This window comes from Dioscorea cayenensis, unplaced genomic scaffold, assembly GCF_009730915.1.
Source record: "Dioscorea cayenensis subsp. rotundata cultivar TDr96_F1 unplaced genomic scaffold, TDr96_F1_v2_PseudoChromosome.rev07_lg8_w22 25.fasta BLBR01001640.1, whole genome shotgun sequence".
Lineage (NCBI taxonomy): Eukaryota > Viridiplantae > Streptophyta > Magnoliopsida > Dioscoreales > Dioscoreaceae > Dioscorea > Dioscorea cayenensis.
This window is the reverse complement of record NW_024088031.1, coordinates 41,801-67,626: the sequence shown is the minus strand read 5'-3', so window position 1 is coordinate 67,626 and position 25,826 is coordinate 41,801. Positions and strand designations below refer to the sequence as shown.

The 25,826-nt window shown below is 32.3% G+C and overlaps 3 protein-coding genes across 6 annotated transcripts; 2 read left to right on the top strand and 1 right to left on the bottom strand.

The window, feature by feature from the left end:
• Window positions 1-3: 3 nt before the first annotated feature.
• On the bottom strand, window positions 4-3,632 carry LOC120256782 (ATP-dependent (S)-NAD(P)H-hydrate dehydratase). 2 transcript variants are annotated; one of them, XM_039264450.1, is made up of 12 exons: window positions 3,567-3,632; window positions 3,187-3,404; window positions 2,544-2,620; window positions 2,346-2,455; window positions 2,155-2,269; window positions 1,624-1,686; window positions 1,376-1,539; window positions 1,236-1,297; window positions 1,018-1,084; window positions 500-565; window positions 249-377; window positions 4-170 (listed from the first exon to the last, which is right to left on the bottom strand). In XM_039264450.1, the coding sequence occupies exons 2-12, from the start codon at window positions 3,386-3,388 to the stop codon at window positions 140-142; spliced, it is 1,086 nt and encodes a 361-aa protein (XP_039120384.1). In that variant the 5' UTR covers window positions 3,389-3,404; window positions 3,567-3,632; the 3' UTR covers window positions 4-139. The 2 variants fall into 2 exon arrangements, with proteins under 2 accessions (XP_039120384.1, XP_039120385.1); XM_039264451.1 differs by lacking the exon at window positions 3,567-3,632 and adding an exon at window positions 3,486-3,559.
• Window positions 3,633-13,628: 9,996 nt separating this feature from the next.
• LOC120256780 lies at window positions 13,629-15,803 on the top strand. Its single transcript, XM_039264448.1, has 2 exons — window positions 13,629-14,206; window positions 15,389-15,803. The coding sequence occupies exons 1-2, from the start codon at window positions 13,663-13,665 to the stop codon at window positions 15,466-15,468; spliced, it is 624 nt and encodes a 207-aa protein (XP_039120382.1). The 5' UTR covers window positions 13,629-13,662; the 3' UTR covers window positions 15,469-15,803.
• A 106-nt stretch (window positions 15,804-15,909) lies between these two features.
• Window positions 15,910-18,624, top strand: LOC120256779 (protein NRT1/ PTR FAMILY 4.3-like). 3 transcript variants are annotated; one of them, XM_039264446.1, is made up of 6 exons: window positions 15,910-16,416; window positions 16,559-16,667; window positions 16,749-16,966; window positions 17,045-17,485; window positions 17,560-17,672; window positions 17,739-18,624. In XM_039264446.1, the coding sequence occupies exons 2-6, from the start codon at window positions 16,580-16,582 to the stop codon at window positions 18,541-18,543; spliced, it is 1,665 nt and encodes a 554-aa protein (XP_039120380.1). In that variant the 5' UTR covers window positions 15,910-16,416; window positions 16,559-16,579; the 3' UTR covers window positions 18,544-18,624. The 3 variants fall into 3 exon arrangements, with proteins under 3 accessions (XP_039120380.1, XP_039120379.1, XP_039120378.1); XM_039264445.1 differs by having other exon boundaries at window positions 15,910-16,430; XM_039264444.1 differs by having other exon boundaries at window positions 15,910-16,667.
• The last annotated feature ends 7,202 nt before the right edge of the window (window positions 18,625-25,826 follow it).

Below are 25,826 nucleotides of genomic sequence, written 5' to 3'. Positions count from 1 at the left end.
TCATGCCAGTGACATCTGTATTTTTTATTTTCATGCAAACTCAGTATTCCATATAACAGTTTCTATTTTGAACTCAACACATTCAAACTGAAGTTTCATCAGAACTGTCATACAGGAAAAGCTGGTTCTTCCAAATGTTTTATGATTCAGCAGGGCTGATACTTTCCAAGCTGCAGCAAAGAACCAGAGAAGCATAAATATTCACAGCTTTCAAACCCGGAAAATCATTGATAAGAGGAGTTATCTACCTTGCACCCAAGCACTCGATAATATCAGTTGTAAGGGTTGCTCTTTTGTTGTTCACAAAAGCTAAGGATGCAGCTTTCCTCAAAAGTGCAGAGCCCGCTACGCTCCCGAGAACCATTGGGTTTTGCGAGCTTGGACAAGCGAAAATATCAGAAAGCACAATTATTCAGAAAAATAGAAAGATTGCCATGAAAAGAAAGAAAATGGAACATTGTTTCAAGCTGAAATGTGTCAGTAAAGAAGAATGCATTACTTGCAATCTGCTGATTCTTTCATAGATGATACATGCAGTCGGGCCCAAGATGAAAATACAGCAACACTAGTACAACATAAAGTCAGAGAAGAAAACAAAAATCAATAAAATTTAGGGCAGCATAGCAGCTAAGAGATGCAAGATACAGATACTGCGAACAATCATGATAGCATGTATGAAGAATTTGTGTGGCCAAACACTTAACATTAAAAAGGGTGAAATACCCAAATTATATATTCATATTCATATTTACTAATTTAATAGAGGCGAAATTGACAAATAGGTCTTCAGAGTATACCTAATCATAGGAGAAACTTTCTGACAGGAAGCACACAATAAAGCATAGGGTGTTAATACCCTTAGCATGAAGGACAAGCTAAATGAATGCCTAGTTTATGCACAAAGCCTAACTTGTTAATCTTCTTAGTGAGCACTCCATAACTCAGCCACTAAAGTCAATCAGCATTTTATTAAGTAATATAAATCTTAAGATTAAAACTTATGACTCGTGCACAAACCTGCCAGAAAGAATATCACCTTGACCGCCACAACGCCGGGGAGAACCAAAAATGCTCACACTTTTAACTGCATTAACCAGCAAACCAAATATGAAAAAATGCTCACACTTTTAACTGCATTAACCAGCAAACCAAATATGAAAAAGTTCACATGAGGATATTGCAAATCACGTATGTTTTATTTGAAAATTAAGGTTTGGGGCAAGTAATTTCAGTACCTATTTCACCATCACTAATAAGGTCAGACTTGCCTTTCCGGAGTATAGTTACACCTCCGATGCTGATAAGCCATGCAAATAATATGCACTCATGAACCAGTTGGGAAAGAGACCGAACATGCAAATGAACATAGATTTACCTTCTCGCAAGAGAAAGCAATTGCAGGGAAGCGTCTTCATTGTCCACTTCACAATTTAAGACCTTTTCTATAAGACGCTTATATTCATTAACATTAGGTGTCAGAACAGCTAAGGAGTATCCACTAACTAGATCAAGGTTATTTGTCACAAGAAAGAGACCATCCTGCATAACATGTAGTGATATATTAGAAAGAAGCAGGATGTAGTACCTGAGATAACATAATACGGGTGACATTAGTTGACATACCCCATCAATGACCATAGGGACATTTGATTGTCGAGCATGCCTCAAGATGCTACTCACACAATCCTGAACATATAAACAAAGCATTTAGTCAACTGGCTTCTTCATTTAACTCTCTAGGTTTTAGCAAAACATGGTTCATTATGGTATTTGTATTTTTCTTTATCGGGTTGAGTACAACGTTGGTCATTTGAGTAACCACTATTGGTCAATTAGGTTCCTAAACTCAAAAGTGTGAGGTTAATGTGATCTCTACACTAAGAAAACAGCGGAAAAGAGTGACTCATTTTTTAATTCAAGGGCTCATATTGCACCCTTCTTTATATCACAGTAATTCAATAATACATGTCATATTGTAAATCGTGCATTTTTAGCAATTTTCATCAATAGGGTACCCTCAAACGGGGATGAGTGAGGAACATATGCAGGGAGGCAGAATGGTAACTGGTAGAAAATTATTTAGGAGTTCACTAAGATAAAGCAAAGAGTTCATCAGAGTTTAGGTAGACAATCTGAGAAACCATAAGAACTCACCAAAAGAAATGGGTCTCTTCCAAGACCTGGACCAACCACAAGGCAATCAAATCTTTCCATCCACTTGACAACTTCTGCAAGAACCTTAGCAGAAACTGACTCTTTCTCATCATCTCTGAGAAAAATATGATTGTGCAATCAACCTGAAGCATCAAATGCTCAGAATATTCAAATCGATGGATAACATTCACCTTATATTATACGATTCTTCTAGCACCGGATGAACAATCAGCTCAGGGCTGTAGCTTTTGATAACTGCTGCAGCATCTTTTGTACAGAAAACATGTGATAAATCTGCACCCTGCATAATGTTCAATATATAACTTTAGATTAAATCTGTATATAAACACCACATTTATCAGCCGGCTCATAGAATTCACAGAACTAACAATTTTAAGTGCTGATATAGCAGCGAAATATGGAGCGCCTGTGTATTCACGGCATCCACCAATAATGGCCACTTTCCCTGAAAAAGATAAGAGTATACTTCTTTGCAAGGAAAACCCACAAGAGAAATAGAAAAAACATATTAGCAACGATAAGATATTTTGGCAACTAATTAGAACACTTGTAAGCTTTTCTTTACACTTGTTGATAGATTCAAGAGCCAGAGACACTATTACAATCATAAACATCTCAAAAGAGGTCTATCTGTTGTCTCATTGCACTGAACCTCATTTATCAACATTAGCAGCAACAAAACTAAAGCTCAAGAATAATGCCATGTCACCAACAATTACATTTTTCTAGATCACCAAATTGGATTTTTTCTAACCTAAATGCTGGACAAAGATTAAATCTCCACCTTCAAGTTTATCTGGTGTCATCCAAGAACATAATACACACACACACACACACACACACACATTTCAAGGAAAAGACTAGCTTAAAAAAGAAAGAGTTTGACATTGATAAACCCAAACCAATGTCATCTACAAATAGAACATGATATCAATATGAAGCACATAATTCAAGCTGCCAATGCTTGTAAAAATCTCATACAAAACATGCATAGAGAGAACCAATTCACACCTGCTTGACCCTTATGCCTAATGGGATCCAACAAAGGGGTGATCTTTCTTATAACATGTTCAGCATCAGCTTCCATAGCCACCATACTTGAGCAATTAACTCTTCGAATCTTCTTGTGGCTCTGACCAACACCACCACCCAAGCACCTAATCAAGAAAAGCTGCCTCCTCAACACAGCTGAAGAAGAAGAAGACACCAACATCCCATGCTCAGATGCTCTATAGACAATGACAAACATGTTTTTTCAATAATGATATGGAGAAAATCACAAAGCTGAAAGCTTTTTCACAAATCCATACAATTCATGGAGCAAAGAACTGCAAATTGATGACAAAATTTGAACTTTATTGAAGAGGAATCCATGGACGATAAGAAATTACCTGATCTTCGCGGAGAAAGAGAGGCACTGTGATCAACTCTATGAGAGAGAACGGTGGAAAAGGTCGAGACCTTCTTATTGGGCCCAATAGAGCCCCAAACCAAAATTGTGGCCCAGATCTTTAGTTTGGGCTGGGCCAAGATGAATATTTGGGCGAATCTATATAAGGACTTCTTAGTTCTCACTTCTCATTAAATTTTTTTATATATTTAATTTTTAAAAACCAATGGATTTTTGTTTTCCTCTAAGAATATATCTAATTTTTTTATTTGATCTTGGATCGTTTGCATTGAGAGAACAGTGGAAAAGGTCGACAAGTTATTATTGGGCCTAATGGAGCCCGAGCCCAAACTCAAATCGTAGCCCATATCTTTTGTGTGGGCTGGGCCAAGATGCATATTTGGGTCAGTTACTACTAAAAAGGACTTCTTAGTTCTCACACTTTCTCACTATATAATTTTTTTTATATTCTATTTTAAAAAATAAAAAAAATTTATATTTGTTTTTATTTTTTGTATATTCCTCTGAGAACGTATCTAATTTTTTATTTGATCTCTTATTGTTTGCATCTATATTCACCGCTAGTTGATCAATATAATACAAAATTAATAAAATATTTATATTTTTTATTATTAAAAATATTAAAAATAATTTCTAATTTAATAAAAAAATATTTAAGCCATATATATATACATTATTATTATTATTATTTTTAGAAAAGCGACAAACGCCGGAACCTAAAGACGAACACGTGGGAGCCACACTACATCGAACCACGCTCTCACCATGCGAGATGGGTATCGAAACTCGAGGAGCCACGCTGACACTCAGGGTGAACACCCCTTGTCATGAGTGGCCGATGTCGATAAATCAAAATGGTTGTTGGCTATATATATACATATTTCTTTTCCTTCTCTCTGTCTAGATTGTTAGAGAAAGCAAAGATTGAAGAAGAATTTAGTAGATTTTGAGGCGTGTAGAACAATCGTCTTTTGGAATTTATCGCCTCCGTGCCCTGCACTGGGATTTTTGCAACAATTCCCTCGGGATACAACAAAAAATCCCAAGATCAAACTTTGCAGAAAAGTAAATGATCTTATTTGAGAACTTTTCTATATTTAAAGAAGGTGAAGAGGTGTGAACAACGGTTGAATTTTTCTGTTAGAGAAAACAACTGGCATCTCTTCGTTAAAAAAATAATAATAAATCTTAATTCAACTCAAGATGCTCATAAATTAAATAAATAAATATATAATAATAATAATAATAATAATAATAATAATAATAATAATAAATATATATATAGAAGGACCTACTTGCACTTTTCTCAAATTCAATTACTTAATTTTTTTATTATTTTATATTATATAAAAATATGCCCGTTCTTCTCTGGACTAAACTGTTCACACATACTACACTAACATAGATCATTGCATAGATGCTGTGAAATGTAAAAGAATCCAACCGCTCCTTCCCTCCAAAAAATCCATCTAAATTAATAAAAGATTCCTAACCAAACACTACTGGCCTCAGCAGCTAAATTTATATAAATTTAATAAAATTAAAAACTCCCTGTAATTTTTCATTCTCATCCTATAGTCTTTTGAACTTTCTCATTTGTTTTTAGGCCTTTATATTTTAAAATTTTTATTTAATTCTATATTCTCAAATTTTAATAAAATATTATAAATACTTTCAATACTGAGAACTGCATAGTACGAGGTGACATTTGGTATAAACACACTAATGTAAATATAACAGTATGAGTTTACATCAGTACAAACACAATTTTGTGATACAAATTCAAGTGTAAATGCACGAGCAAGAAGGATAAAGCAATAGTGATTTTGCAAATTTAATTTAATTTATATTTAAATTCAAAATGTCTTGAAATTTTGATGAAGTTGAAGGATGTTTTAGGAAATTAAAAGTGCTTTCATGTATAATTTTTACATATATAATAAACCAAGAAATGAGGACTGTTTAGAAATTGTTGGTATGGAAAGTCAATGATTTGGGCCATCAAAAGAGACTCTAGTAATTGAAACATAGAAAATTAGCCACTTGGCACTTTAAGGCCCATAGGTTTTAGTGGTGGACACCATCTTGTCTTTTTGGGTCCCATTTGTGGCCCACCTGACCCGCACGTGAAGTATGCATGTGCGCATGACTCCAATTTGTGTCTTCTCACTCTTTCCATGTCATCTAACATCATCATATAATAATAATAATAATAATAATAATAACACAAACATCAAACTCAAATGTCAATGGAAATTTCTTTAAGCTCTTTTTATCGTTGGCATGCAAAATATTATAATAATTAACACACAGTCAACATTTTTCTTTCTTTAATTTCAGATGAAGTTTCAATTGCAATTACAAATTTACAACAACATGGTTGGAATGGCTCTGATTATTATTATTATTATTATTTAATTCTCAATGTTTGAGTTCGACATAAATGAATATCAATCAATGATCACTTAATCTATTAGCGCTGAATTCTCTATATAAAATGTTCATATTCAATTAAAAAAGCAAGTTTTGAATCTTAGCTCCACAAAATAAAGGTATTCGTATTGACGTGGTCGGGTCATATTTATAAAAAAAAAAAAAACCATCTTTTTTTTATTATAAAGATATCATTTTAATTTTTTAATTATTTTTTTAAAATATAGAGGAAAATATAGGCCTTAGTTTGTTCCTTGTCTAACCAAATAACATAAAACTTGAAAATTAAAAATAAAAAAAACTCTAAACTAAATAAACTTATATTTGAGGGTTTTTTTTCAGTTGTCCAATTTAACATGAAAGCCACAACTGATGATGACCAGTTAATAGTAAATTTGTAGAGAAATCTTAGAATTAAAACTACTTGAGTTTTAATTTAATTGATAGTTCTAAATTATATGGCTGAAAAATGTAATTTATAGAGACAAAATATAAAAAAAAAATAAAGAAAATCAAAATATAACTTCAAATTTGTATACTTTTTTATTATTTCATTTATTTTCAATATATCCAAAATTTCCTCTGATTATATTCTAGTTATAAAGTTAAACGAGAGAAATAAAATAAAATAAAATAATTCAAATGTCGCTTAGCTACATATCAACTTGCCAAAATTTCTCACCAGCTGCCAATTAATTAGATTATGTGTCACGTCTACATAATTGTGTCAAAGATTACCACCTCTAATTATGTAACTTCTCGTTGACTTTCCTACAAACATCACACTTTTCAATCAGTTTCCATTTAAATCATGGCACTTTAATCTTGATGTAATAATTGTAATTAATATTGTTAGATGCTTTTAAGAGATGTGTAAGATGAAGGGTTATTCTTTTTAATTATTGGGAGGGTTAGATATATATGTATGTATCTTCTTTGAAAAACACAAAATCACTGTTACCACTTCTAAGAAAATAATTATATTATATGTAAACGGCTTGATTTATTATTGGTTTTTTTATTTCTATGCAATTCTTTTACGTTAACTTTAAAATACAAAAGACAATAATTTTTTTTATAAAGTGGATGAACCACTTCAACTAAGTGTGAGATGGAATTGATCACTCAACATCTCCCTTAACAAGTGAAAGAGTTATCATCTTTCTAATGTAAATATGGTAGAGGTGATATATTTATTATCAAACTCTTTTGTAGGGATATATATTATTAAAAAAAATTTGATACATTTCATTTTATTGTTGGAATCAATCCTGCTATTTTTAATTTTATAATTTTCACACTTAAAAAAACATAACATAATGTTTAAATTAAGTACGAATGTCTTTTTTTCTAAGAAAGATACATAATAATATTTATAACTCTCTAGTAGTTAAAGATCAAGTTGGTTGACAAATTAACATTACTGGTGAGGTACAACAATTATTAGGAAATAATCTAGTTAGAGCAATAATTATTAGTACTATAGATGGTCTAATGTGAGGAATAGAAGTGATTAACAAGTATAGTTGGTGGAAATACTTTCGAATAAATTATTTTCAACTTTCTTGGGGAACCTATTGATAATTTAGGGTGTGTAGATACTTGCACAGTATCTCCTATTATATATGTATACATACACACACACGATAAATATAATATTATGTTGTTCAATCAAATTTTTAAGGAATATATCTCGATTGTGTTATTCTTTTTTTATATATATAAATATAATTATAATTTTTGTGTTTATAAAAATATCTATACTTGCAATGAAAATGACAATTTCTCATCATCATTTGTAAGGATGTTAATTTGCTCGAGACTTGATGGAGAACCCGATTCCTTGCCTAATGAGGATGGAGACGGGGATGGAATGGGGCAAGGTTATCATTCCTAGTCAGATGTGGGGAAGAAGACAAAGAATACTTTCCCTACGGACCCTACCCAAGCTCATTTGAAATCATATAATTTAAATATCTTTATATATCTAAATAAAAAAAGAAACCATGTATCTACTTAATTACCAAATTACTAATGATTAAATAAACATTACCACAACAATAAAAATTTGTAATTTAGATTTGTTTTTGTTATTGTACATAGTGTTTGTAATCTTTAATTATTTTTAAAATTCTATTTACTACATTCTCTATGAAACTTTTTAGCTAATAAGATAATAAAACATACTTTAAATAATGTAGTTTAATAATATTTATAAAAATAAAAAAAATCAATTTAGGACTGGGACTCTATCTCAAATATTCACCATGGGTAGGGCAACTTTAATGCTAATTTAATGAAAGTTCATTAAGCTCATGAATATTAAACGTTCTGAAGGGTTTAATACCCATTGAACGTTTGGGTAGGTAGCCACTGAACGCTTAATGGGTGGTCCTATCTATTTTTTATTTTTTAAAATTAAAAAGTGAAGGGATTCACTCTTTAAAATAATTTTTTATCTAAAATTTTTAATTTTAATTTTTATCATCATAAATTAATTGTTTTTTTGTTAAATAATATATTATTTTTTTATTATTTTAAATATTTATTTTGTAATATAATTTTTAAAAATATATTATTTAATTATTTTATTAATAACACTTAAGATTTTATTAAATAATTATAGTATGATATATAGTTTAATGGGTTGATTGTGGGTTTTGTTTTATAATATAACTATTATGGAAGATAATTTAATAGGCAAAAATTTAATGGATTGATGAGATGGCATGAATATTTAACTCTTGGATAGTCTAATGATTAAAGTTGTTTTATAATAGAAAAGTCTATCCATGTACCGGGGGTTACCAGTAAGAATGGAAAAAGTTGTGTACTTGGGTCAGAAATGGAAGAATATAATGCCAGCATATTCCTTGTCCCATTGACAGTCCTAATCATTTGATTAATTAGATCACAAATCATGTCCATATTAATTGTGCTATGCAATAATGATAACAAAAATCACGAGTTTCATGTGTTTTTCTTTCATGCACTTATAAAAGTAAAACAAAACCTAATATATTGTACACAATTCTATTTTATGTTCTCACAGTATATAAGTTAATAATATCTAAAAATAGCTAATTTTTATATTAATTTAGTTTCAATTCATTCTTATTTGAAACTATATATTTTATATAAGATTTTTTTAAATAGTAATTATGATTAAAAAAAGCACCATGTATGTTATGAATTTATTGATAGAGAAAACACCCATATGAAATTCCAATAAAACCATCATATCAATGTATTAATCAAAGCTTTAATGTTAGTGCAACCGCACTATAATTGGCATGATTTGACATATAGTCAAGATGACGTGGCAATATGTGTGACGTGGCATATTTGATGACATGACAAGGAGTCTTGGGTTGTAAGGCAAACTATCTTGAAGATATTGGTGGAGCTATTTTTAGTTTGTCTATAATTTGGAGGTAAATATCTTGAAGATCTTGGTGGAGTTATTTTTGGTAACATGTTACAACTTGAAGACAAGATCATATCAAGACCATATTTATGAGATGTGATTGAAGACTAAATATGGATGGAGCTTAATTGAAAAAATATTTATCAATGGTATGAATAAAGGCTAATTGAAGATATGATTTGAAGAATCCTTGATGAGAATGATTGAAGATCATTATCGGCAAGATTTGAAGACCGAACTTGGGTGAATTGAAGATCAAGTTTGCGGAATATTTGAAGACCAAACTTGGAAGGTTGAAGATCAAGTTTGGCAAGTTCTAAGAAGACGCACAAGGACGTGCGCCCCTTGCAAGAGGACTGCGTGATGAGGAACTTAGGAGGTAGGCTAGTTGCCGGCAGTCGAGATAGGGAGATTTAGCTGCATCGACTCGGACTAAGCATGACCGAGAGGTTAATGGGTCTAGTCGTCCGCAACGTAACCAGAACTCAGTCAAGTCAGCAGTCAGGGCCATGTTGCAACTTATGTTACAATAGGAGTTGCAACAGCTAATTTCAGAAGATTTTTAAATTAGTAACCGCGGAGATTCTAAAAGAGGTATGTGCTATATTTGGGACGTTGAGGCATCTATATAAGCTACCTTGCTCGTAGATTGTATGTGTGACCGAAGCTAGAAAGAGTGGGTGCACAAGACAATCTAGAGAGGGTAGTGATCTTTGTTTGTAAGTGTTGAGTGACAAGTGTTTGTACTCATGTATTTTTCACCTCTTTTAGTGGATTGTTTATCTCCGGGCTTGGCCCCCCAGACGTAGGCGAGTAGACACCGAACTGGGTTACCAACGTCGTGTGTCTCCTTCTTGTTTGGTTTGTGTATGCTTTGTATGAGTGTTTGAGTATTCCCTAAAACCCACAAACCACACCGGCGGAACTAACACTTGATAATATAAATTACCAAATAGAAATAAATAATTAAATGAAAACACTTCATTTTAAAAGCTCCATGGAATCATGGAGACAAGCATCAACCATAGCCATGAACATTGTCCCCTTCTTTTCCTCACAATCTCAACTTGCACTCATGCAAAAGGTAAAAACAAGGTGAGAATATGCCTAGCATTTATTTGAAGGAGGAGAATTAAAAAAAAAAAAAAAATTGTTGTTTTCTATCAAATCAATATATTCTCTCCTGTATGTGTGTGTATATATATATGCTTATCAAAATGAGTTCAATGTTCTTGATAACATTCCCTTGAATTATTTCAATTTCCCCAAAGTTCCTTCTCACCTTTGCCAATATAAAACTATCATTTTAATTTGTTCTTTTATAATTTGTTTTATTATCTTGCCTAATGAGCATGGTTATACAAAATCATTTAATTCCTATGACTTATCCGCTCACTATACCGATATTAATATTAAGCAAACTTATTTATTCTCTGACTGGTTGAGTTCGTGCTATAATGTTTGAGCAAAAGAAACAATGGAGATGATGAATACTTAAACAATGACAAAATTATTATTATTATTATTATTATTATTATTATTATTATTTTTTGGCCTTTAAACAAAAGCAAAATAGTAATTTGATATAAATTCAATTTAATTATAAAAAATAATGAAACATACATATTTTTTTTAAATTCAGACACTCAACGGATATTAAAAGAACTTAATGTCGAAGTTTGAGAAGAGCTTATGGTCTTTTTCTTCTTTTTATTTGTATGGAGGATGGAAATGCATTTAAAACACAATAATATATTTTTTTAATTATCAAACACGTGTTTTTTTTTAAATAATAAAAGTTATATATATATATATATATTAGAATAAATAACTGATGAATACCAAGTAAACACGTTTTGATAACATGAAGCTTATGGTAACTTCTCTTACAATTTTCAGCCTTTAGTCAAAATATTAATTATAGATTCACATCAACGTGTAAAAGATTAGAAATATGTGATTCCTACTTTATTCCAAATATTATTATTTTATAAAGTCAAGAATAAGAAAATTTCACTTTTGGCTTTATTCTTTTGGAATAATAGAAATTTATTTTTCATCATTTTATTTTAAACTAATGTAGATTAATCATCATGAGCACCTGCACTATAATTTAATTTTTAAATTAAAGTTTTTTTTTTAATTCATTGGTGCCATTTGGAATGGTTATCCAGTTATCCTTCATTGCTTGTTTGGGTGGAAATTGGTAAACATATTAATATATTATCTTCTATATATCTATTATATTATATCATTATTTTTTTTAATAGATGCATTGGTTGCTACTTTTTATTTATTTATTTATTAAATTGGGACAAATAATATGTCACAGGTCTGAAATAACTACTTTAACACTCTTTTGCCTTTATATTAAGTAGTCTGAGATTTAAAACTACTTTTTTGAGTAAAGACATAAATACAAAACACAAAATATTAATATATTAAGAAGTTATTATGATTGTTTTTTTTATGATTAAGTACAATTTATATTTTTTATTAATATTTTTCATGTATATTTTTCAAATAGACCTTCACAATATATTGTTTCCAGAAATGTAAACCTAATTTTAGTTTAAAAAATTTCCATGGCCAGGATAACATTTGTTTATTTGTCAATTTTGCATATGGACCCTTATGTTTATTATACTTGATTTTTAACCCATGGGACTAATCATGGTTGAGTTAAAATCAATAAATATATTTTATAGTGACATAAGATAGAAAATGATTTTTAGATAGCATGTAAACAACTTGATATATATATTTTTTAATCAGTTCATGCACTTAGAGTGAAAATGATGGAGAGAAATAAGTTGATTCCTAACAAATCACAAATAAAGAAATCCAGTGGTGAATGAAAGTGATTGATGATTTTGTTATATTTGTGAAGTTACTAGTCCTTTCACTAAAAAATTGAGAAACACAATGCTTATCTAGTTATCTCCATGTTTTTCCTTGTCGCCACTTGCTGCCAGGTTTCCTTAAAGATATTTAGAATGAATTTCATAGTAGTAAACTTCAAAATTTTTAAAAAAATATTATCTTTTAATTATATATAATCTAAATTTAATATATTATATACTTTTTTTTTTAATAGCCAACGTAACTGGGTCTCCTTTCTATGAGTGAGATCATGAGTTTTATTTCATGCTGTTGAGGGGATGAGAGTGAAAGTGCGTGGTATAATTAAAAAATTGCTCCATGACTTGTCCATATATGCCAAAAAAATAATTTTAGTTTTAAAAAAAATACATCATTACCAAATGCCCATAGTTGTCTTATAAAATTAATTAATAAAATTTCTAGTAAAAAAAAAGTTAAAAAAAAACTTATCAAAGAAAAATAAAAAAGAAGACTCAATCACGCAATTTATAATTTAGTCAAAAATTAGACAGTTCACCAAATTAATGAATTATTATTATTATTATTATTATTTTGACCAAAATTAATGAATTGTTATTATTAGCACATGCTAAACTTGTGGGTTTGGTTTCCATGTTTATCTAAGAAGCGTTTCCGTGCACGTTTCCCACTATTCGGATCCATGACCAGATCCGAACTCCATCCAACCATGCAAACACGTCCCGTGCACGAAATCATCATTTGATGCTCATTGTCGAACTTGTTTTTATTTACTTAAATTTAGAGGTGGGTTTTAGCAAAAGAGCCAGTGGTATTTTCATCTACACCCTTGTAAAATATAAAATTATTATTGATTTCTTTAATTATCATAAGTTTTCTTTTTGCCCCCTATATATCATTATGTTAGTGAAGAGAAGAGTATTATTTTAAATTTATAAATGGGATAGTATATATATATATGTGTGTATATTTAATTGAAGTTGAGTTATATATTACACACCTGTATATTATTTAAAAAATTAAAAACAATAAAGTTAATTCTAGTATTTTTCACATTTACATAACTAAAGCTTAGAGAATTATATTATTTTCATGCAAATAAATTCCAGCTTTTTCTATGTAATATGGATTAGTGTGGTGTGTATAAAATAATATATATTATATGATTAAAATATTTACAAAAAATTATGTGTAATTATTATTTCTGTAAGGGTATATATGAAAGAAATCATTAACATTAATATAATTTGTAGTTTTTTAAGGGTATAAATGAAAATAATCGTGCTACAGGTCTCAATCCTCTCATTTAAAATCCCGACGATGCCCTAAAAAGACCACCTTTGGTTTGGCTTCAATGGAGAACTTCGATGCCGAGCTCCACAACGCCATTACGATGCCAAACCCTAATCCGAACCCTAACCCTAACCCTAACCCTAGTTTCGGTGAAGCGTCGGTGGTCGCCACCGTCACCACTACCAAGAAGAAGAAGAAGAAGAAGAAGGTCTTGAAGGAACGGTTGTCTCCTCCACCGTCGGAAGACGCGTGGCAGTGGCGGCGAGGCGGTGAGGTGATGCTGGAGGGATACGTTGAGCCTGTGGAAGGACTTGGGGATGGAGGATCAGAGGGTGTAGATGGGGCGGTGGGGAGGACTAAGAGCTTGACGGATGAGGACCTTGAGGAATTGAAAGGGTGCTTGGATCTCGGTTTTGGGTTTAACTATGACGAGATCCCGGAGCTTTGTTCGACGTTGCCGGCTCTGGAACTTTGTTACTCGATGAGCCAGAGATTTCTGGACGAGCAGCACCAGGTGAAGGTGGTGGAAGAGGCGTCTGGGGAGGTTGTGGAGTGCTCGTCGACGAATTCGGCCCCGATTGCTAACTGGAAGATCTCCAGCCCGGGTATGGTTGTGTTGGTATTTTTATTAATTGTGATTTTCGTAGGTGATTATTTTCTTGTTTGGGTTATGGAGTTGTGCAAAGATCTGGCTTTTTCTTTCTCTGAATTGATCCGGGTGTCATGCTGGAATCATTAGTGTTCATTGGAAACTTTTTGTTAAAATTTTTCTTGGAGTTTGAATGGATTATGTGGACTCTACTTTGTTTTAGACATGCTTAGCAAATAGTGCTCCACCAAGGAAAGGGTTGATTTGTATTTCAGGCAAATTAGGTGACGTAGTTAAATAGAAGTGTTTTCTTGACACAGTGAGTTTTGGGCGAGATTTTTCATTTGGGTCGTGAACATTTGATGTTTGGCTTAGTATTATTTCTGTTAGATTAGTATTCTTTGTACTTAATAAGATGTTTGGAGAAAATTTATGTAGCCTGGATCATTTTGAGTGCGTAGATTCTTTTCTTGAGGTAACTTCTTGGATTTACATGAGCTAGTTCTTCTAGGCTTGAAATTGGCACAATAGATGAACTAGTTTTAATTGTAAAAGCATGAGAGGAATAATTGTATTGCATATCTGTTTCTACGTTGCGTAAGTTAGCTATATCAAGTCATCTTATCCTCTGTAGTGTACCAGGAAGAAGGCTCTTTGAAGCCTTTACACAGAAGGAACTTAGCTTATTTCTTCAAGGAATGAATTTTCTTTGTGTGCATCTACTCTGAGAATTAAAACAACTCTTCAAGAAATTCTTTAGACTATTGTCATTTGTTGTTCTGCTTAGTTCTGGTGCCTAAGCTCATTCTTTGGATTCTCAATACAAATTATTTGTGTGTGTGAACAATGAGTGGATGGTGGGTAAAGTTCTCTTGTAAGATTCACTTTGCTGTGTTTTGCCGAAGGGTTACATGTCACTCTTCTGTGAATTAGGGATTACATGCAGTGGAAGTTCTCTTGTCAGGTAGAAAATAAAATGTGTTTTAAGTTTCCTGGACCAGAAGTTAGAAAACTTGGTATTTTCATTCTGTTAACTATCGAATAAAATTCAGAGAACTTTTTGTTTGTTTAGGTCATCTTCTTTTTCTTGTTTGTTTCATTAATGGTATGATATGTCTTATGAAGAAACAGCTATTAGTCTCCCGTACTGTTTGACTTCTGAAACCACTTCTTGTGATTGACAAACATCTACTGACAGGGGACAATCCAGATGAAGTTAAAGCAAGGCTGAAGTACTGGGCCCAGGCAGTGGCATGCACAGTTAGATTATGCAACTGACTGACTAATTTGGCACACTCGTGTATGACTAGAATAGTCATCCATGAGGATTGGCGATGTAACCTGTTGTTTTTCTGTGGCTATGAGGATCAACTCCTAGTAGTGTGGTTCTGAAGTGTGAATTTTTGGCTACTTAATTGCCTGAAATAGAGCTTCTTAAATCCTTGGGCTTTAATGGCCTGGACATAACCAGATGCCATGTTTCAAGAGGCTCCGGGACATGAGAATCAACTGCAAACTTGAAAAACTGTTGGTCACACCTTGCATTTCCTATGTATGATATATGTACCAAGTTTGTAAGATAGTTGCTATAAATAAATGCTTCTGTTATCTGACTTTCTCCTGTCCATCATTCATTACCGGTTTTTTTGCATGTAATTAACTCTGTGTTATTTTGTATGGAAGCTTCAGTGGTGGCATTAATTATGATGATTGTTCTAAACATTTTGCTCCTCATGTTCATTTGATTGAAATTTATCGGCAAGCGTGGAAATGATTGATATGTTTAGATGTAAATATAAGGGTCATGTTTATAGATACTAAACCAGGAACATCAATGCCAACAAAAACAAATCAATGCATAGCTCATGGGCATTTTTATATTCTTTCAGTGGTTTTGATACAGGTAGCTGGGGTCCTATCTGCATCATCAACAGAGAAGTTGGTTGTATTTATATATCAATTGGCTGCATATGACTTACTGAATATTATTATCAGACAGAGACATTAGCAGCAAATTTTAACAGCTTTGGTTCCTGCTATTGTTTGCTTGAATATCAAATTCATGAATTTTTAGACTGCCTCACTCCCCTAGTCTCTGTTGGCTTTCAATATTTATTTGGAAACCTTGGACACAATAATCAATCTTGCAATTTTTCCTGCAAGAGGGCATATAAAAAGCAGAAAACAGCACAGCAGAAGTTGGCTTGTCACAACAGTGTTCAGGAAGTAGGTGGTGATAGGTTTGTCCCAATTTAATTAAAGTATCACTTCTTTTGGTCAAAATTTAGCCTTTAAAATATCTATGCTCTAGGGATTGATTGGTTCCTTTTCCTGAATTTTGTGGTTATATATGGATGTGCATCTGCAGAGAAACTTAAACTGGGCAACAATGGCAGTTCATGGCTTTGTTGATTGGAAAGGCAATCCAATTAACAAGAAGCAACATGGAGGAGTCAGAGCTGCTTGTTTCATCTATTGTAAGCAACCTCTCTGTTTCTTCTCATTTGTTTTTTTGCTTTTTGATTCATCTGTATGATAATTTAATTGTGTTTCTGCAGTCTTGGTGGTGATGCTGAACATGGCTTATGTGCCAAACATGTTGACACTAGTAACATACTTGCATGGCACCATGCACACTGGAGTTGCTAGCTCTTCAACCATTGTCACCAATTTTATTGGTGCCACTTGTGCATTTGCTCTTTTAGGGGCCTTTCTATCTGATTCATATATCTCTAGACTCACAACCATTTTCATTTTTGGTCCTTTTGAGTTGTTGGTAATTCTCTAAACTCTATTTCATATATACATCACTAGATAGTACAAACCTCTGAAGTCATTGATCTTTTTCATGCAGGGTTTTGGATTACTGGCACTGCAAGCACATTTCCCTTCGTTGCACCCACCAACTTGTGACCCTGATGCACAATCTAGTAATTGCAGAAGTGTTCATGGTTTCAATTCGATCTTGTTGTATATAGCATTGTATACCATTGCACTTGGTGAAGGCTGCATTCGGGCTTCCTTAGCGTCTCTAGGCGCAGACCAGTTCGACACTGATGATCCAATTGAATCAAGGCAATGGTCTAGTTTCTTCAACTGGTTCACGTTTGGCATCTCTTCTGGAGCATTCTCAGGTTTGATTCTCATTGTGTGGCTTGAGGATAACAAAGGTTGGGATATTGGGTTTGCTGTAGGTGCTCTTCTAGTACTGCTTGGATTGTTAGTGTTAGCTTTCGGTTTTCCTTATTATCGCAACCAGAGACCGCAGGGAAGTCCTTTAACAAGAGTTCTTCAGGTAGCTTCCATTTCTGATTCTGTTACATTTCATCTGATCATGTGATGCTGTTTTAACTTGAGCAAAATCTTCAGGTTTTTGTTGTTGCATTTAAGAACAGAAAACTCACTTTTCCTGAAACTTTGGAAGATGTTAAACAAGAAGACACTTCACAAGAAGAAGTGATCCCTCAAACCAAAGACTTTAAGTAAGTGAATGACAACATCCTTTTATTTAAAAATATAGAATCATAGTAACATGTTCTTCATGATAGGTTCTTAGAAAAGTCATCAATCTATCAAGGGAAAGCTGGAGGTTGGTCTTATTGCTCAATCAATCAAGTTGAAGAAACAAAGATCATACTTAGAATGATACCAGTTTTGATCAGCTCAATTGTGGCATACATAACAACCCCACTACTCCTAACTTTTAGTGTACAACAAGGTGGTACAATGAACACCAGAATAGGCAAGATTCACATTGCCCCTGCATCCCTCATGTTAATTCCAGTAACATTTCAGATGATCATCCTAGTGGTCTATGACCAGTTTTTTGTGCCTTTTGCTCGGAAGATCACTGGGTACACAAGTGGTATCACGAGTCTTCAACGTATTGGTATCGGCTTCCTTTTCATGCCAATATCAACATGCGTGGCGGCACTGGTAGAGATGAAAAGGAAACATTATGCAGAAGAGCATGGAGAGCCAATGTCAGTGTTTTGGCTAAGTATGCAGTTCTTCATACTTGGGATCAATGATGTCACAAACTTTGTGGGATTGTTGGAGTTCTTCAATGGTGAAGTTTCAAGGGGAATGAAGTCAATAGGAACAGCTATATTTTGGTGTGCAATTGGGTTGCCATCTTTGCTTGGGAGTGTTCTTGTTAATGTTGTGAATAAAATTAGCAGAAATGGAGATAGAGAAGGGACTGGATGGTTGGAAGGGAAGACTTTGAATGAGAGTCAACTTGATAAGTTTTATTGGTTGATGTCAGTGATTGGTGTCATTGCATTCTTCAACTATTTGGTTTGGGCTAGGAAGTATGTTTACAGGCACAATCCTAGGATTTCTGTTTCCTAGTGTTTGTTCAACAATTGTTGTACTTACCCTATGAATTGTAAATGGTGAACTTTCTAATGGGGAAATAATAATTGGATTAAACTTGGATGTTTTATATTCTCAACTCTCAAGTGCAGGCTATTTTATTTATTTATTATTATTATTATTATTATATGTATATGTATGTATATGTTAATGGAATGGGATGAAATAATCCATTCTAACCTAAGTAAAAAGGAAAGGAAAACTTATGCATAATGTTAGTACTCTTTATTGTCATACTCAACCCAAAGAGTGAAAAAATGTCAAGAATTTTTCTTCTTGCATCAGTTAGTATTAAGCAAGGTCATCAGTTACAATTCATATGGTAAGGATAAAAATCATTAGACAACACTAGGAAACCAAAATTTGAGGATTATACCTATAAATATACTTCCTAGACCATTCAATGTTTTCTCTTCCAACTTTCTTGTTCCTTCTCCAAATCCTTTTATGCTTGACTTTTAATCTCTATCAATTCGGCCATGCATGTTGATACTGGCAAGAATGACAAGCTGATACTAACACATTAGAGAATCGCTGCAACAGCTGAGCGGAAAGACATTTGATTTTCATACGAGAAGTTGAGGGTTTGACTCCCATCCCAATACATGGTTGAGGTATAATAATAAAAAATGTGTATATGCGACGGCTTATTCACATTGTGAAATAATAATTTAATAAATAATTAAATATATAAAATAATATGGTGTTGACTCAGGGTACCACTTGTATGCTCAAGTGATCTTTTAAGCAAAATACACACAAAAAAAATTTAGAAAAACAAACCAAGGGGTCATAAACCACTAGGATTGTCATCTGAAATGTTACTAGAATAAACATGAGAGATGCAGAGGAATTGTGAATCTTGCCTTTTCTGGTATTCATTGTGCCACCCTTGTTGAACACTGAAAGTTAGATTTAGGATTATTATTTATCCCAAGAATGAGTTGATCAAAATTGGTGCCGTTTGTAGTATGATCTCTGTTTCTTCAATTTGATTTATTGGACAATATATAACACCAATTTCCTTTTTTCTTTTGATAGATTGATGCTTTTTCTAAGATCCTATCATGAAAATAAGTTATTATGATTTTTTATTCTTAAATAAAAGAATGAAGTAAATCACTTGAAATAGTTGGTTGGAGATATCATGAGATTAGAGGACGAGGGCTTGAAGAAAAAAGGGCCGGGCTCATGGGCTATTTATAAGGGCCTGATTATTTTGAAAATATTTTTTTAAGCTGATTTTATATATAAAAAAATTCCATAAATGCATTAATCATGAGATAAAATCTAATTAAGCTAATTGTATACTGTATTTCCACCGTCGGATCTCTTGATGTGATCTTAGTCGTTTGGAGTTTACATCATTGTCTCATTAGTTTCTTTCCTTTTTCAGTGTTTAATATAACGGGTAAATATTTTAATAATGATTAAATCCTTAGATAAAAATTGACTTATATCATTAACCAAATTCATTAATAAGGGCCTGTTTATTTTGCGATTTAAAAAAATTGTTATTATTATAAAAATATTTGAACTTTGAAAATGAGCCGAGCTTGGCTCGTTACTATTTTAATCGAGCTCGAGCTCGAGCCAAGCTTTCTTCGAGCTTCACTAGTTAGACTCAAGCTTGGCTCGTTATTATTATAACTCGAGCTCGAACTCTAACCGAGCTTATTTCGAGCTTCATCCTCGAGCTCAACTTGTTATAAAAATTCGAAGTTTAGACTTGGCTCGTTAACTTGATTAAGGCTGGATTATTTTTTTATTTTTAATTTTTTTATTTAGTACAAGTATCATTTAAAGCATATTTAATAAATCATTATTAAGTGCTACTCAACTCAATTTGAGATTGAGGATCATTTTAGTAAAAGAATCATTTAAGCTTGTTTATGAAATCATTAAACCTTGAGTTCAAGCTTGTTAAAAGTATTCATTAAATAAGTTAACAAATAATTACAATAATAACAAAATAAACATTGTGATGTAACTATCTATAATTTTTTTTTTGTAATATTGTTAACAATCTGGTAAATAAGCTCGCTCATGACACTATAAATGATTATATTAATGATTGTTGCAAATAAAATTATAAATAATATTATAAACGAGTCTCTTAAGTGAACTAATGCGTTCGTTAAAAGATCAAAGAATCAGCTTGTTAAAAGCTCGGCTTAATTAGTACATTAAGTTAAATGAGCGATTCACAAGCCTAATTGTTGAGCTCGTAAGATAATAACAACAACAACATAGTCACATATACACCTTAATATACACTAATAATCGAAACAGTATTGTTAGTTCCTCCAATGTGGTTTGTGGGTATTAGGTAACACTTAAGCACTCATAGAAGTCTCACACAAACCAATAAAGAAAGAGCACACAAACAAACACAAGGAGACACACAATGTTGGTAACCCAGTTCGGCGTCCACTCGCATACGTCTGGGGGGCCAAGCTCGGAGATAAACAATTCACTAAAAGAGGTAAAAAATAAATGAGTACAAACACTTGTCACTCACACTCTCAACAATAAAGATCACTACCCTCTATAGATTGTATGGTACTCACACACTCTCCTCCAAGAGTCACTCAAGAGTCACACTCACAATCTACGAGCAAGGTAGCTTATATAGACGTCTCAACGTCCCAAATATAGCACATACCTCTTTTAGAATCTCCGTGGTTACTAATTTAAAAACCTTCCGAAATTAGCTGTTGCAACTCCTGTTGTAGCATAAGTTGCAACATGGCCCTGACTGCTGACTTGACTGAGTTCTGGTTACGTTGCTGACAACCTCAAAACCCATCAACCTCCCGGTCATGCTTAGTCCGAGTCGATGCAGCCAAATCTCCCGATCCCGACTGCCGGCAACTAGCTTACCTCCTCAGTTCCTCATCACGCAGTCCCCTCGCAAGGGGCGCACGTCCTTGTGCGTCTTCCATGAAACTTGCCAAACTTAGTTTTCAATCTTCCAAGTTTGGTCTTCAAAGATTCTCCAAACTTGATCTTCAGTTCACCCAAGTTTGGTCCTCAAATCTTGCCTTCAATAGACTTCAATGATTCTTCAAATCATATCTTCAATTAGTCTTCATTCACACCTTGAATAGATCTTTCTTTAATTAAGCTCCACAATATTTAGTATTCAATCATATCTCTCTAAGCATGGTCTTGATATGATCTTGTAATGCATTGCCAAAAATAACTCCACCAAGATCTTTAAGATAGTTTCACCATGATCTTCAAGATATTTGCCTCCATGTTATAGACTTACTAAAAATAGCTCCACCAAAATCTTCAAGATGTTTGCCTTGCATTCCAAGTCTCCTTGCCAAGTCACAATGCTTGCCACATCATCAATTATGCTTTGTCACCTTAGTTGCCACGTCACTTGGTCTAGGTGTCAAATCATGCCAATAAATAGTGCGGTTGCACTAACAAGTACTAATAAAGCACATACAATTAATCTTGTTTAATGCAAACCAAAATTATTATTTGGGCCTAATTCAATCAAAAATGCCTAAGTAGATATGATGACAAACTCAAGCTTATTTGTTCAAATGCATATTTTTCAAATTAATTAATGTGGGACTCTTAATTACTCTAATACACCTGTTTGATACATGATAATCTATTTTAACTAAAAAAATGTTGTAAACAAACTAACTGAACTATACTCTGTCTTGTTTTCCTTCTTAATCCTTGTTCGATCAGGTGCTTATTGGTTCTTGCTCTGTCGGTATTGTTTCTAATGATTCAAATTCAAGAAGGCAACATAGCTAGGTATTGTTTTGATGTTTTTGTTTCATAAAATAGAATAAAATATCATTATTATATTTCATGACATATGTAAATCTCTATTCATGATACATTTATGATGCTTGATACTTAAGAAGTGAAACTGTTTTTGGGGTGATATTCATGTTATTGTTTTTTGAGAAACATTAGGAAAGTGGTGTCTTTTTATTGATAGCATTGGTTGGGTAGATGAAGTAAAAACAAAATGTCTAGTTTTATAGGATTGATTGTAGTCTCAAGATGGCAACTGGTTACTTTGCAAGGTGGTATGACTATATACAAATGCCCCATGTAGAAGGTTGTCTTTGTTGGAAATAAATCTCTATTAGTTTGCAAATAAATCAATAAAATTTTAAATAAAATTGTAGCGAAAATTAGAATAATTTATTTTGGGATTAGGCGTGCAATGACATTATCCTAACATTGAATTGGCCCCTGTCTTATAGAGAGAATGGTTTCACTCAAGTGCTAGGATACACTAATCCATGGCCAGAAAAGAAACTCTTCTCATAGCATGCTCCATGACGAAATGTTTGCAAGTGCCACCACGAAGTTCAAGTTTTTTTTTTTTCTTTTGATCGAAAGGAAAACGGGCGTGATGTTAAAAAGAGAAAGAACATGATGAAGTGATTAGGAATTGTGAGAAGTAAAAAAAGAAATCATAGAAGAAGAAACTATTTCGTGGTGAGACTAGAGTTTCTCATGGTGAATTTAATAAGTAAAGCAATCCAACGAGCATAAAGTCCCATTCATATGATCAATGGTAAAAAAAATAAATCCGTTGGAAGAAGATCCAACGGGTAGAAAATACACCACTCACATATCCTATTCCTAAGTTTGGGTGTATTTGGTTTGGTCTTTTGGGATGGCCCATATACAACTTGTCTTACTGTTTTCCAGGTTATTTATAGATATACTCCCAGGATTCATCAGGACAAATTTTGTGTTGATGGGGAATGGTAGCATAATAAGCGCCAACCTTATGGTAGACGTGGCCATTTTGAACCGAAACCGTGGAACCGAACCGCCAAAAACCGGAACCGGAACCAAAAAACCAGAATCGTCCCTAAAAGCCGAACCGGAACCTTCATATAAGGTTCGGGTTCCGGCTTTCAAAAATTTAAAAACCGTGAAACCGGCGGTTCAACCGGCGGTTCCATATGCGGTTCAACCGGCAGTTCCACATACTGTTCAACCAAAGGTTCAAAACAAAAAGTTCATATTATATTATATAAATATAATATGAATAATGTCATACTATATAAATAATGTCATTTATGATTAGGTTTTTTTATTTTTGTTAATATCATTAATTAGTAATTAATTAAGTAATTGCATGTTTAAAGATATTTTTAAATAATTAATTAAAGATATTAACCAAATTGATTATTGATTAGGGTCCGATTCGAATACTTGATTAGCCGATTAGGTCCGATTTGTGACATTCGTCCAACTTATATGTCATCGCGCTATGCGAAACTTTTGTTACTCATGCAAGAGGATAAGTTATAATTAATTGATTATGCCACAAATTATTAGTTACAAATTAAATATGGATTTATTAAAAATAATTTAATTAACGAGAAGTACTTAAATATTCAATTCTTTTAGTAGATTTCCATATTATTTTTTTATAATTTAATATAAAAAAACAAAGACTAGACTTTTATATATCTTCGCTTTTGAAAACTTACAAAAATTAACGTAGTTTCATATTAAATTATATTTATTTTATATAAATGAAAAATATACTTGAGTAAAATGCTCTCATGTAAAAACATTTGAATCATTAAAAAATATATAAATAAATAAAAATAAAATAAACATGAATATATATGTGTATATATATCAATTTGCTCGATTTTGTTGATCATTTAAAGATATATATATATATATGATAGATATTCCAATATATAGATAAAACTCCCAAGATTTTCAATTTGTAAACTATGCAACTTATATAAGTATACTAGAAATCAAAAAGAAAAAAAGGAAAAAAATAAAAAAATAAAAAAACAATTCCTAAAAGAAAAAACAAATAACATACATGAACATTAAAAAAATAATAACAACAAAAATAAATAAAACATTGAAACTTTTGAGATATCCGTGATACCTACTAACTTAACCTACTATCTTATATTAGTATTAAATTAATTATTGTATTTTTGTGTTAATTAATTTGAATTATTGAATTATTTAGTTTAAAAAAAAAACCGAACCAACCGTATGAACCTTCAAACCGAAACCGTTGAACCAAAACCGCCGTAAGCCGAACCGAAACCGAACCGGAACCGAACCGCCAAGAACCTTGCCTAGGAGGTTCGGTTCCGGTTCAAGGTTTCCTTGAACCGTAACCGGCGGTTCCTGAACCGTGGCCATGTCTACCTTATGGTATTGAATACAATGAACACCATGCTTTTAACTCAAGAGCATGATCCTATAATACCTATGATGCTGAACCTCATATGATTGGCAGTAAAATGCATACAGATGTTGATAACAAAAACATTCAGCATTTGGTGATATTAGTTAGTGCATTGCAGGATTCAGGTCTTACAAGCTTTGATGCAATGCTAGATGTAAAGCAAGTATAAATTAAAGCAAGTATGTTTTATTTATGTTAACCGTATTTTTGTTAGTAAAAAATTGCCTATCTCAAAATACAAACCTCATGATTAAATAAGTGCTTATTAGAATAACGAATAGCCTCACATTGGTTAATTTTAAAATATTGATTGAAATATATAAGTATAAATTTTTTCATCCTATTAACTTAAGTTCTTGAGTTGTAGCGTACTTATTTAATGTGTTTGATCTGCATTTAACTTTATATTAGTATTTGGTTTGCAAATTCAAAGGCGGGCATGTCAATCTTTCATGGATTGATGAAACTAGTAGCTCGGACATTGATCCATGACAACATTAACTGCCATTGATATATATAATCTTCTTTTTCTTTTGTTTTCAATAATAAAATTATATTTATCAATTTCCTTAGAATGTATTCCTATATTTTTATGTTATTTATTTATCTTTTAAAATATCTTAATTTGTTTTTTTTTTATTTACATTACACACCACCATATAGTAAAATTACCAAAAACACCTCAACAAATCTTTAAAATAAAATCAATATCACTCTAAGCTTTAAACAAATAATCATGAGTTTGCAATTGTAAATAATTAAACACAAATTCTAATAATAACTTAAATTACTTTATTAATTTTATATCAAATCAAGAGAACCATTTAAAACTGTTTTTAAAGGACAAATCAAGCAATGTACAAACAACTAAAATAAGTACCATTCAAAGATGAAAAACTAGGAATAAAAAATCCTTGAGCTTGCAACTTCCCATGAAACATCCCAGCATTGTCCAAGTCATGCCAAAGCTGCAAAAGAGGAAAGAAAAAGGCAATTGGGAAAGTGATGTTTTGCTTTTTTCTTTTGGTTTTGA